The sequence below is a fragment of the Artemia sp. Qi Xiang Cuo genome, chromosome 4 (genome assembly GCF_049724085.1).
Source record: "Artemia sp. Qi Xiang Cuo chromosome 4, ASM4972408v1, whole genome shotgun sequence".
Taxonomy (NCBI): domain Eukaryota; kingdom Metazoa; phylum Arthropoda; class Branchiopoda; order Anostraca; family Artemiidae; genus Artemia; species Artemia sp. Qi Xiang Cuo.
Genome location: NC_142797.1, coordinates 71,907,433 through 71,921,740, shown reverse-complemented (window position 1 = coordinate 71,921,740; position 14,308 = coordinate 71,907,433). Strand labels below are relative to the sequence as shown.

Below are 14,308 nucleotides of genomic sequence, written 5' to 3'. Positions count from 1 at the left end.
CCCATTTAGCCAGTCTGTTCATTATAGGCCTAGAAAATAGAAGCAGACGAAAATATTTATCAGTGAAAAATACAATAATAAACCGCCTCCACTTTTTCTTTTCTTTTTCTATAATATATTATTTTAATTGTAATATTTAAATAATATTCACTATTTTTTTAATTCATTTATTCATTGTAAATAATTTAAACATCTGTTGTAATTAATTTACTAATTTTAATTTTTGAGATTTGTTGTGCATTTTAAGTCGGCTCTAACCAACAAGGCATATGTGGGACAAGGTGCCCATTGTCCAGTTTATCAATCTTCATTTATACAAAACGATCTGATCAGATATGTATTTTTTGTTACTCAGCTAACATCTTGACATTATGACCTAATTCTAAATCTTTAAAGTCGAAGAACTTTTCTAGAGATCTGTGATGTCTTTTGGACAGGCCGTTTTTTACCATCGAAAGCCTAGGAACGGATTTCCAAGTCTTTCCCACATGTAGTTTTTGAAATATGTACTGTCACAGGCAAGGCCGTACCCAGTATTTTTTTTTTTTGGATGGGGTTTTACTCAAAGATTTTTTTTTGGGGGGGGGGGTTACACAAAAAAACCTCAAAAACGCATACAAAATTTGTCTATATCCATGTTTGTTACGTATTTACAAGTCAAACTAACATTTCGGGGGGGGGGGTCAAACCCCCATCTGGGTACAGCCTAGGTCATATGTATAGAACAGTGTTTTACTATCCGTAGAACAAGCACGATATCTAAAAATACGTCAGTTCTTCTTGCACAGATTTTGGCCTCTTCAACACTCCGTTTCCATTATGACCTTGTAACGTCACACTGGAATTCTACGAGGTTCATCTGTGTGTCCATGTCTTCCAACATGTTGTACAAGTTGGATGATTTCACGACTGTCATTCCTATAATCCTTACAAAAAGTCATAGCACAGTTTTTTCGTGGCTACTGATGACATTCTTGTTGACAAACCAATCGCGAAAACCGACATCTTCCATGTACTGATTACACTGACGCTGAGGATTTGGCTGTTCTGCCACTTCACTCTTCTCTCAACAGGCTTTAGGGGCTCAAAGCTGAGGTGATTTTTAGCTATATTCGCCACGGTTGTATTCTGCTTTTCTATTCTGTTCTACTCTTTGACGATAATATCTGCTAAAATCAGCCTCTGGGTTTACCTCTGTTCCTTCAGCATAGTCTGCTGCTCTGTCAGCAAACTGTTCATTTCCGCTGCAGATGTTTCTTCACAGCGTCAGGCCTCTGAATTACATCAATTACGTTTATTTCCTTCTCTTCAAGATGTCTGTACAATCCTGGTTCTATGCATGATATTTTTATTAACGTAATACTTGGCTATAAACCCTGAGTCTAGAATCTTTCTCGGAAATTAGCTGGTTCGTTGACCCCCCTCTCACGCTATCATTTTCCCCAAACACATCCAATCAAAATTTTTAGATAGCGATTTTGTTTAACGTAGTTGAAAGTTTTGTAAATTAGGTCTTTAAGGATGACAACCGCTCTCCCCCACAGCCCTCACGGCAAGGGTTGTAAGTTATGCCCTGGGGGCATATAAGGTTTTTATAATATAATAATAATAATTTATTATAAGCCAAAAAATAACAGACCATACAGAACAATATTCTTAATTACACTCCACAAGAAAAATAACATAAATATCAAGTTTCACTCATTGATGTTAACGCTTCATTTACATATTTACATAACTGTCTGATTGTCCTTTTTACAGTCGTTTTAGGAATCCCCCGGAACTCCAAGTTAACACCCTCAAAATACTTTACCCTTAATAAAGAAAGTTGCTGGCACTCGACGAGAATATGGGCCACATCCTCAATACCTAGGTTACATCTGGGGCAAGAGTAATCCGCATCTACATCTGGGGCCATCCTTTATCTTTCAAATACTCTTTTTCTATTTTTTAGTGGCAGGCAATTCGCTCGGATCCGAAACCAAGTCCTCAATGTCTCCCCCGGTAATCCTAGTTTAAAATGATAAAATTTTGAGATTGCCATTTTGTTCCACGCAGTTTAAAGTTCAGGAAATTATACAGCTGGACACTTCCACCACAGTCTTCAGGGCAAGGGTTATACGTTATGCCCTGGGGGCATATAAGTTTTTATTGAAATCTTTATCGTAGAAACTTGTAAAAGGGCTCATTCGATTGAAAATACAAAGGTCTAGTGCCCTTCTTAATAGTCGAAAGGGATTTGAGGGCAACTAACCCCCCTCTCTCGCCCATCTTTTCCCGAAACACATTCAATCAAAATTTTGAGATGGCCATATTGTTCAGCGTTGTTGCTATACACATAGATATTAGGCTTATGAGAAGGACACCCCCCCACAGCATTCAGGAAAAGAGATGTAAGGCATGCCCTGGTTCCACTCAAGGTGTTTATTGAACGCGGTGTCTTAAAAACTTGAAAAAGGCATTATTTAATTGGAAATTGAGATGGCTATTGCCCTTTATAATAGTCGAAAGTGATTGGAAGGGAAGTAACACCCCTTCCACGCCCACCATTCCCCCAAACATCCAATCAAAATTTTGAGAGAGCAATTTTGTTCCACGCAGTTTAAAGTTCAGGAAATTATACTTTTGAGCAGGATACTCCCCCCACAGTCTTCAGGGCAAGCGTTGTAAGTTGTGCCCTGGGGACATATAATGTTTTTATTGAAATCTTTGTCGTAGAAACTTGAAAAAGGGCTCATTCGATTAGAAATTCAAAGGGCTAGTGCCCCTTCCAATAGTCAAAAGCGATTGGAGGGCAGCTAGCCCCCTCTCACGCCCACTTTTTTCCCAAACACACCCAATAAAATCGTTTAGATAGCCATTTTATTCAACTTAGTTGAAAGTTTTTTAAATTAGGTTTTTAAGGATGACAACCCATCCCCCCACAACCCTCAGGGCAAGGGTTGTAAGTTATGCCCTGGGAGTATGTTTTTTTAGAAAGCGATGTTGTAAAAACATCAAAAAGGGCTCATTCAATTGAAAATTGAAAGGGCTAGTGCCCTTTTAATAGTCGAAAGGGATTGAAGGGCAACTAATCCCCCTCTCACGCCCACCATTTCCCCATAAACATCCAATAAAAATTTTGAGATATCCATTTTGTTCAACGTAGCCGACAGTTCTGGAAATTAGGTCTTGTAGGATGATAACCCCCTCAGAGCCCTCAGTGCAAGGGTTGTAAGTTATGCCCTGGGGGGCATATTAGGTTTTATATATAAAGTTGTTGTAAAAATTTCAAAAAGGGCTCATTTGTTCGGAAATTGAAATTGCCCTTTTTAATAGTCGAAAGTGAGTGGAGTGTAATTGACCCCCCTCTCACGCTATCATTTTCCCCAAACACATCCAATCAAAATTTTTAGATACCGATTTTGTTTAACGTAGTTGAAATTTTTGTAAATTAGGTCTTTAAGGATGACAACCGCTCTCCCCCACAGCCCTCACGGCAAGGGTTGTAAGTTATGCCCTGGGGGCATATAAGGTTTTTATATAATAATAATAATAATTTATTATAAGCCAAAAAAACAGAACGTACAGGAAAATATTTTTAATTTTGTTCAGTAAGAAAAATAACAAAAATATCAAATTTCTCTCATTGATGTCAACGCTTCATTTACATATTTATATAACTGGATCATTGTCCTTTTTAAAGTTGTGTTCACGATACCCCGGCACTACAAATTAACACCCTCAAAATACTCTACCCATAAAATAGAAAGTTGCTGGCACACGACGAGAATATGGGCCACATCCTCAATACCTAGGTTACATCTTGGGCAAGAGTAGCCCGCATCTGCATCTGGGGTCATCCTTTTTCTTCCAAATACTTTTTTTCAAATTTTTAGTGGCAGGCAATTCACTCGGATCTGAAACCAAGTCCTCAATGTGTCCCCTCGTAATCCTAGTTTAAAATGATATTCAAATCCAAATATCTCTTTTACTTGGGAATAAAACTTCAATAATTCAGATGTTTTAACTGCCTGGGTCCATATTTGGACTTCCTGGTCTTTTATTCTTTCTATAATCATAGCCAAAAACGGCTCACCCTGATCTAAGGGTCCCAGCCCATCATTCCAAATATAGGATAATTCTAATCCATCGAAAACATTTTTTATTTGATACGGCCACGATCTTTTACGTTTCGACCGTAGCATCTCCACAGAAGCTGCTTTTGCTAACCTGTCTTCTGGCAGACTTTGAACTTATAGCCAGTACCGGATCATCTGTGCTAATCTACTCATTCTCAGGGAAAATATTCCTAGGTCACCTTTTACTGCCTGATTGTGGGTCGTTACGTGTAGACCAATTAATCTTTTTAAGTGTTGCAGCTGAATTGATTCCAATTGTACTGTCAGGTCATACTCCCAGAGTTCAGCCCTGTAATGGATATTAAGTAAAACTTTAGAATTAAAAACATATTTATGCATTTTCAGATCTTTTATATTAAAAGCCTTGAATTGCGTAAAATGGTAGCTGAAACTGCTTTCCCTCTTTTAATCATCTCCTTTACATGATCTTTCCATCCTCCTTTACTCCCAAATATTTAAAATTTTTGCTCTCTTTTGCTTTTTCACCTTTATAATAAAATTCTACTTTTTGATCATCATTATTCACACGAATTCCTCTAAAAACCACAATCTCAGTCTTTTTGATATTTAACACTAGTTTCTTTCTATCTAAATATTCTTCTAATATACTCAATAAGATTTGGAGCTCCTCTGGTGACTTGCCTATCAATACCGCATCATCAGCAAAAAGCAACAGAGATAACGTCAGGTTCCCTAGTGACACCGTAGGGGCCCATACCTTTTTTAAAATGGTCAACAATATCATTTATATACAACGTGAACAAGCTAGGCGAAATACTGCTACCCTGGTTTACTCCTTTTCTAATTTCAAACGGCGACGATAGTCCCCTCCCTAAAACTTTAACTATTCAAAATGTTTTTCTATACATATCAGCTAGTATCCTAACAAAAAGTCTTGGCAAGCCTACCTTTAACAGTTCTAAGCACAGGAAAATCCTTTCAATACTGTCGAAGGCCTTTTCTAGATCTCAAAATGCAACATACAACCTATTCTTCCCTTTTGCATATTTTTCTACAAGTGCCTGTAGGACTAAGACCCTATCAATAGCATTATATCCATCTCGAAATCCTGCCTGCTCCTCCTTCAAAATCCTATATTTTTCTAACCAATGAGCTAATCTATCATCTAGTATTCTTTCTAACATTTTGCTAAGACTAGGTACGAAAGATATCGGTTGATAATTACTGTGATCCGCTGGGTCTCACTTTTTTAATAGTGGCAAAATCACAGATGTTTTTTCCGGCGAGAGACATTCTCCAGAAGCCAAAACTGAGTTAAAAATAACCAAGAAAATCGACATAAATAGAAGTTGGAATTGTTTCAAGATCTTTGTTGGGACTACACCGCTACCAGGTGCTGATCCACCTTCCATGGCGCTTATGCATATCTTCGATTTCTTCTTTCGTTGCGGGTTTTATCAGATCATAATCGTGTTCTTTCAGTGGGAGACTGATCTCATTCTCTGTATTCGATAATTCGTCGCTGAACCAGCAGTCAAACGAATAGTCTTCCTGAACCGCGTCGTTGTAGTATGTCGGCCATGTTTTCGGGTCAGGTACTTTTGGCCGGGCTATGGAGGCCCCTATTTTTATCTTTCTCCAGAAAGACCGCATATCGCTCTTTTCATAAAACTGGATCAGCTCCTCCTTGCCTTTTTGAATAGCCAGTCTCTTCTTCTGTTTTAAAAGGCCTTTATACTCCCGGCGAATACTTTTAAACCTTGTTACTAGTCTAAGTCTATTTTCCTCTTTTTCCTCTTCCCTCAATATCTCCAATTCTTTTATCAATTCTATTTTTTTTATTCTACATTCCTCATCAAAAAATTCTATATCCTTAGAATCTCCTTTATTTCCTAGAACTGGGCCTGCTAATTCATGTAAAATCTACGTGAACTCTTCTATCAATCTATCTTGGTTATTTATCTTCTCTAAATCACTTAGCCTTATAGCTACATCATCCTCTGAAAACGCTTCACTTAATTTAACACTTTCCTCTGTAGACCACTCCCTAGGTATCTGACTTCTAACATTTTTATTATAAATAAGACTTTCACTTGAAAAATCCCTCCTATGGGGAGCACTCCTTGATCTAATTTCTAAAAATACCGGTAGATGGTCCGATCCTACTAGCTTAAGCACATCCTCATTAAGGTAATTCGGATCCCAGCGAATATCCACCAAAACATAATCAATTAAACTTGCTTTAGCTCAAGATACGCAGGAAAATCTTCCACTTCCAATCATCAAACCCGATTCTGCGCACAGTGTCAGCAACCTTCTTCCCCATTGATTTATTCTTCTTTTTTCATCCCTGCTAGCTCTGGGAATCCTGTAGACGGCTGGGACTGCTGACGGAATACCTGGAATTAACACATCTTTTAATTCAACTTCATCACTAGTATAAGCATTAAAATCACCCATTAACATCATTAACATCAATCTATCATTTTCAAAACGAGCTCTTTTTTCATCTATTTTCTTTTACCAACAAATTCATCGTTTCTTTATTTCGCTACGAGCTATTTTGAGGCGGAATGTAAATCGATCCTATTACAATACACAGTCCATCCAAACATTCTAATCTAATCCAAATAACATTTTCTGATTTATTTTTCAGCTTTGTATAACTTTTGAAAGACTCATGTTTTATCAACACTACAAGGTCTCCAAAATAGCGATTTTTCAAAGTTAACTCTCGATATACTTTCCACATTGAGACCTCTTACTTTTGGAGTTTCACTAGGGCAATGCCAGGTTTCTATTAATGCTACAAAGTCAAAATTTGACGACTCACTTTCCACAGAACTTGACTTATTTTTATACCCTGTACATTCCAAGATACAAACTTCAGGGTTTGTGTATGGCCTTGTCGATGCTATTGGGCTCCGTAATCACTCGGGGGGGGGGGAGCTAACTGGTAATAATCGTCGCTCCTATGCCTATTAATACCCCTGTACTGCCAATGCTGATTTTTCATGTAGCTTGTTTTGTCTGTAAATGGGTGGCCAATTCCCTTCAGTAACCCGGCTTGTCAATGGCTCCTCATTTCTTTGCCGTACATTTCTAGCGGTGCGACTGTAAGTATTATCGACGAGGCTAATCTCGCTACTTTTACGACCTTTCCCTGTTCCTATTGTATTCGGAAAGTTGCTGTTTCTTTCAACTATCGTGTTCGTGTCACTTTCATTACCAGAACAGTCCGACTGATCTGAAGGGCAATTCTGGACTGAGCTCTAGTTATTTTCATTCACATTAACGGAATTTATACCTCTGATCTCTGAGTTACTTTGCGCTGGATTAGGGACCCTAATTGGGTGGCTTACCGTCATTGCTTTTACTTTTTGACATTCACGGTCGTATGTATACGTTTTACCTTCAATGATAAGCCTATCGCCTTTGAGCCGCACATTTTACCTTTTACAAGGGCTCGGGACAGAACTGGCTTTAAATTTTTTCTAGCCTCGCGTTGATATTTAGTGTAGTCCGGAGCAACCCTACTCCGTACTGTTTTAATACAAAACTTTTCCTGAGAACCGCATTTTGTATTTCCAAGTCGTGCCACTTAACTATTACAGGGCCTGATCTCAGGCGGAAAGCATCCACTATGTCCCTCCGAGAAAGCTGTAGGTTCAGGAGGCACCAGCTAAGAAACTCGCAAAGCTCATCCTTCAAATTTGACTGGGACGGACCAGTCACAGGGAAATTGTAAAACACGAAGTTATAACGCTTTATTTCTGCCTCCAACGAGTCAATTTTCAGTGTAGAGTCCCTGAGCTTGTTCCTCATTTCTGCTAGATCGCTTGAAATTTCCGATTTTGTTGTATCTAGCTGTTTACTAAAACAATTCATTTTTGCCTCTATACCGGATAAGCTAATTGAGAGCTGTGGGATCAAATCCAGTTTGAAATTTATTTCACGCATAAACTGAGAAATAGCGTCGGGATCTGATGCATCCGGAAGTTGAATTGGCTGAATCTGGTTCCCCTCCATTTCTCCTTGCTTATTCAAGATAATTAAGATTGCCTACCTTATTCTCTGCCAGCAATATTCTCCGGCAGTAGAGTTTAATCGTTTCGTCCCGCTTTATCCCGATACACAGCTTTATAGCGCTTTCTTACTCAGTTGTCAAAGAAATGAATCTTTATCCGAAGACGCTGCTATGCTGGGGGGCGTGGCTAACTTCTCCCCATCCTTGCGCACTGTATTGTGTATTAACTGTTTTAAACTAATAGATGTTATTGCTCTGAATGACCGATGAATACCGATGAATAAGGTTTTTATTGAAAGTGTTGTCATAGAACCTTCAAAAAGGCTCATTCAATTGGAAATTGAAAGGGCTAGTGCCTTTTTTAATAGTTGAAAGTGATTGGAGAGCTGCGAACCCCCTTCTCACGCCCACCAATTTCCCAAACACATCCAATCAAAGTTTTTAGATATCTATTTTGTTCAACTTAGTTTAAAGTTCTTGAAATTAGGTCTTTTAGGATGATAAACCCCTCAGAGCCCTCAGTGCAAGGGTTGTATGTTAAGTCCTGGGGCATATAAAGTTTATATAGAAAGTTGTTGTAGAAATTTCAAAAAGGGCTCGTTTGATTGGAAATTGAAATTGCCCTTTTTAATAGTCGAAAGTGAGTGATGAGTAATTAAACCCCCTCTCACGCCCGCCATTTCCCCAAAAACATTCAATCTAAGTTAGATAGCCATTTTGTTCAACGTATTTGAAAGTTCTGGAAATTATGTATTTTAAGGATGACAAACCCCCCAGAGTCCCAAGGGCAAAGATTGTAAGTTGTACCCTAGGGGTATATAAGGTTTTTAGGCCTATAGATAGAGATGTCGTAAAACTTCAAAAGGGGCTCATTGAATTAGAAATTGAGAGGGCTAGTGCCCTTTTTAATAGTCGAAAGTAATTGGAGGGTAACTAACCCCCCTCTCACGCCCTCCATTTCACCAAATATCCAATCAAAATTTTCAGATAGCCATTTTGTTCAAAGTAGTTGATCATTTAATTACAAGTAGAAAACACTAGTGCCCTTTTGAATTATTAAAAAGGTTTAGAGGGTCCCTAGTCCCCCTCCCACGCCTCCCCTTCCAACTGTTCAACATGTTTAAAAACTAAGTGTTGGTGTAAGATGAAATGAAATTTTACTGTGTTAATCATAATTCCCATTTAAGCATAATAAGGCATCTCTGCAGTATCCCAAGAACGACTGAGGGTATTATGTTCAGACTTTCGGGGCTACTTCTGCTCTTAAAATTTAACCAAATCAAAATAGCATAAGTGTATCTAAGCTATCAAGGAAATTAAACAGTTTTTTTGCGAATGGTATCAAGTTTTCCATTTCAGGTCAACTAGAGGAGGTATGAAACTAAATTAAACACTGCTTTTGGTGTCCAGATTTTTGAAGGGATATATGTTGCTTAAAATTGCTGACTCTTTTTCTCCAGCATACAAAGAGCAGGCCAAACTATAAAGTCTAAAAAAAGAAAAGATTTAAAGCACTTTTTTCTTTTTCCCTGAAAAGACTATGTCAATATAAAACGAACAGAAATTGACTAAAAAAAGCTTTTTCCACAAAATAGGTTTTTCAAAGAAAATTAAAGAACTCGATTAAACCAAAAGTGTGCAAAAATAAAATCAAATAATCTACCTAGCGTGAAACTACCACAAATCTTCATTAATAAATAGATGAAACTCAACACGAACAGAAATTACAATAAATAACCGAGTCAAACTCAAAACGAGCAGAAATTAACATAAGTTGGGCTCAAACCCCTTATGCCTTCCGAAGGCCAGAACAAAATTTGCACTTTACTGAAAAAAATACAAATGAATGTGCATTGTCAGTTTAATATACATATACTGATATTTAGTAATCAAAATGTTAATATTATTTGATTTATTAAAGTTATACAAGTAAAAACATTTATTTTTTTTCAGTAAAGTGCAAATTTTCTGTGTCTGTAGTCACACTGCCTGGTTTTAATCAAACAAGTAATTGAAAAAGAGATAGAGAGTGAGAGAGAGGGGGGGGAGAGATAGAGAAAATCATTTTTCAGGTATGGTACAATCTTTCCCGAATACTGTGCAAAATGTTGATGAGTCTCCTTGTTGGTAATGGCAATGGTTATAAACGCTTGAAAATGAAAATAATTGAAAATCTCTATAAAATTGTGCAAAAATGTAGCAGTTAAACTCAAAACCAAAGCAAATGAGGAAACAAAGTCAAAAATATCTCTAGAAACGCTCAAAAAAAGAACAATTAGTTGCCGACCTAAATAGAAAAGCACATGTCGGGCTAACATCCCAAGATCTCGACCATCGCGTGTCAACGGAAATTCTGCTGATGACGTCAAATAGACCGACAGACTAAATGTTCTTGACCAAAGGAGGCTTCAGATAGCCACCCAGAATGTTTTGACTCTCAATACACCCGCATCAAAGAACCTACTCTCCGTATAGCTTCATACGAATAAAGTGGCGTTTGCTGGTCTTACAGAAACCCGTCTTACCGGAAACGGAGAAGAAAAAATAAGCAACTATCACACGTTGCCTGGAAGGAGGAGCACAAGAAGGAATGGCGTCGCCCTCGCGCTAAATAGTCTCACAAAAAAGGCATTATTCTTGCACGAAGCCGTATCAGACAGACTAATGAAAGCCTGCTTTGGACAGAAACATGGTAAAATGACCATCGTCGTATACTATGTCCCGACCAACCATTCCGACGGCACAATCTAAGAAAGTTGTACTCTGCTCTGACCAGGTGCCTCACGACGGTTTCTCCCCATGATATAACTGTACTTCTTGGTGACTTTGAAGCAACTGTAAGTGATGATATGGGTCTTTGGCATGGCACAGTTGGTCCTGTTTTCCCCCGACCCACTTAACGACAATGACCTTTTCCTGCTTGAACTATGGCGATCCCATGAACTCATTATTAAAATACCTACTTTCAACGCAAAACAGGAGGTTATAGAGCAAAGACAGAGGGTAAGACTTCTTGAGGACATGGCCACTTATCGGATGCTTAATGGAGTACGAAATAGTCTCATTCACCGGGATCGAACTCAGTTTGTTACATGGGAAGCTCATGAAATTGAACTACCAGCAAAAAAAAGACATGGGTAGCTTATTCAAACATCCCCGAATTCTTACGAAAAATAAAACTCCCACATTGGGACTTGTAGGAATGGGAAACTTCTCTATAACAAGGGCACTTGTCTCGAGAGATGGAAGGACCACTTTGGCTCGATTTTAAATAATACTAGCCCGTCTTTCCCTCCAAATAATAGTCCCAGCCAATATAGTAGTCAAAGACCTGAAGCAGATGTTCCTTCAGATGACCCTTTCAGCCCCTCAGAAATCTGAAACGCAGTTAAAAGGTTCAAGGATAACAAAGCTACTGGTATCTGTGGCTTAAGCTCTGAACTACTGAAATATGATGGTTCTGAAATGCTCCTGTTTCTACACAATCTGGCAAACTGAGATAATTCCTTATGATTGGCGAAAGGGTGTCATCATCTTATGGGGGAGGAAAGGCTCTAGAAGTGATTGTTCAAACTACCGTGGAATAACTCTGCTGTCAGTCCCTGGAAAACTTTTCTCAATGGTCCCGTTGGATCGATGTTGGAATATAGTTCGTGGGATTCTGAGACCAGAGCATGCTGCCTTTATGTCGGACCGTTCCACCATCAAGCAGATTTTCATGATTCGAGAGATAATAGAAAAAGCCATAGAGTTCTGGCAAAAGGCTTTTTTTGCCTTCGTTGACTTCCCTCCTGCGTTTGACTCAGTGGACCGAGAAGCACTTTGGCAGATTCCAGAATCGACTGGTCTCTCCCAGAAACACTGCAGACTCTTTAAAGCTTACACCATGGTACAGGAGCTGTGTTCAAGTCAATGGCCGGTACAGCCTGCTCTTTCTAATCTGGAGTGCTTCAAGGATGTGCAGTGGCCCCAGAGCTCTTCAGTGTCATCATAGACCACGTTATGACAAAGACGACTTCACGTCTCAACTTTGGACTGACGTTTGGAGACTGCATCATCTCAGATGTGGATTTGGCTGACGACTTGGCCATCCTAGCTGACTCCATGGATCAGTTTCTAGAAGCGCTTCGAATCTTACGGGAAGAGACCGCAAATGTGGGACTGCAGATAAACTGGAATAAAACGAAAATAATGGCCATAGACCCTTCTTCTCCTTCTGTCAATTTTCCAGTGAGCCTGGACAAAACAGTTGGCATAGAAGTTGTCCAAAGGTTCACCTACCTGGGATCCACAATTTCTTCAGATGGCTCACTTCTCCCCGAGCTGCAAGTAAGTTTACCCAAAGCGTCTTCTGCTATGGGCAGGGTGAACCGTCACCTTTCGCAAAAACTGAATATTATCCGTTTTAACTAAACTGCGAATTTTTATGCCCTCGTCGGTTCCGTGATGCTTTATGGAGCTGAGACTTGGCAAGCATCAGCCGCAACCTTAAAGACCATTGATGGATTCCAGTCGAAGATTCTGAGAAGGATAGAAGGTCTACGGTGGTTTGACTTCGTGAGTAACGAAAAACTACTAAATCTCACCAAGCAGTCTCTGGTTTTTACCCAAACAGCCGAGTGTACCTTACGATGGTTTGGACACCTATTCCGAATGCACCCGTACCTTCCCGCAAAGACGATCTTCGACTTTGCGACTTCGAATTTTTGACAAGCAAGTTGGAAACGACCTCGTGGCTGACCGAAGAAACGATGGTCCGACAGCCTATCCGATTTTCTAGAGATGGCAAACATCAGACCGAGCGAAGCGTGAAACCTTGCAATGGGCTGAAGTGGATGGAGGAGGCGGACGCCACTCTTTAGGCTGAACATTGCCCGGCAGAAGACCTAGTCAAGTAAGTCAAGTATTACCGTATAGAAATGTCAGGAAATATTCTAATTAAAATGAACGGCTATTTCATTCTGAGCTTCGCTAAAGATAGCAAAAATGTAACGAAGATTCCAGAAATTCCGAAGATTCTAAAGATGTCAAAAGGAACGAAAGGTATTTCTTACTTCAAAAATTTTTTTTTTATTTAGTTTGGCTTTCTTTTGTTTGCAAAATTGTACCAAACTGGTTGATGTATTTTGACTGTAACAAATGAAAAACGTCTAAACGTAAAAAATATTTTTGCATACAATCACAATTAGGTATTTTTTTTTAGAGCCAAATTATGTGCATAGTCACCAGCATGTAGTCGTTCGTAAAGGGAAAAGAGTCGAAGAAGAGTCAACTATGCTTTTCTCTGAGTATAGTCCCAGGAAAGTTGAGCCCGAGCTCAGGAAGTCTTTAAGGTTTGTCACCATTTTTATTTTTTTTGTGTTTACATTTCCTTTTTTTAATGAAAATTAATTAAAAAAAACTTTTTCCAGAAAGCTACTTTTTCAAAGAAAGGTGAAGAAATCCATTAAAGAAAAATTGAACAAAACTAAAATCAAATAATCTACCGAGCGTGAAACTGCCACAAATCAGCATCGATAAATAAATGACACCCAAAACAAACAGAAATTACAATAATTAACCGATTCAAACTCAAAACGAGCAGAAATTAAAATAAGTAGGGTGCAAAATCCCTATACCGTGACGAGGCAAGAACAGAATTTGAGCTCTAATGAAAAAAATAAAAGTGAATTTGCATTATCAGTTTAATATGAATATACTTAAATTTATTAATAAAAATGTTAATATTTTTTTATTTATTAAAGTTATAAAAATAAACACATTTAGATTTTTTTTCAGTAAAGTGCAAATTTTCTGTGTCTGTAGTCACACTGCCTCACGGCATAAGGGTTTTGAGCACTAGTCATGTTAATTTGTGCTCGTTTTGAGTTTGACTCGGATATTTATTGTAATTTCTGTTCGTTTTGGGTTTCATTTATTTATCGATGCTGATTTGTGGTATTTTCATGTTTGGTAGATTATTTGGTTTTATTTTTGCTCATTTTTGGTTTAATGGACTTCTTTACTTTTCTTTGAAAAACTTATTTTGTGGAAAAAGTTTTTTTTTAATTAATTTCTTTTCGTTTTATATTGACATAGTCTTTTCAGGGAAAAAGAAAAAAATACTTTAAATCTTTTCGTTTTTTAAGACTTTATAGTTTGGCCTGCTATTTATGCCGGAGAAAAATTTTCAGCAATTTTTAACAGCATACACCCTGTT

At 38.3% G+C, this 14,308-nt stretch overlaps 1 protein-coding gene across 2 annotated transcripts in view; it reads left to right on the top strand.

Moving 5' to 3' along the window:
* The window catches only part of ReepA (Receptor expression enhancing protein A), a 129,001-nt gene that overhangs the window by 50,783 nt on the left and 63,910 nt on the right, over positions 1-14,308 (top strand). For both annotated transcript variants that reach the window (XM_089088522.1, XM_089088521.1), the window contains one exon: positions 13,313-13,442. In XM_089088522.1, the coding sequence (XP_088944648.1) occupies positions 13,313-13,442 (130 nt within the window). The remainder of the gene's footprint in view (positions 1-13,312; positions 13,443-14,308) is intronic.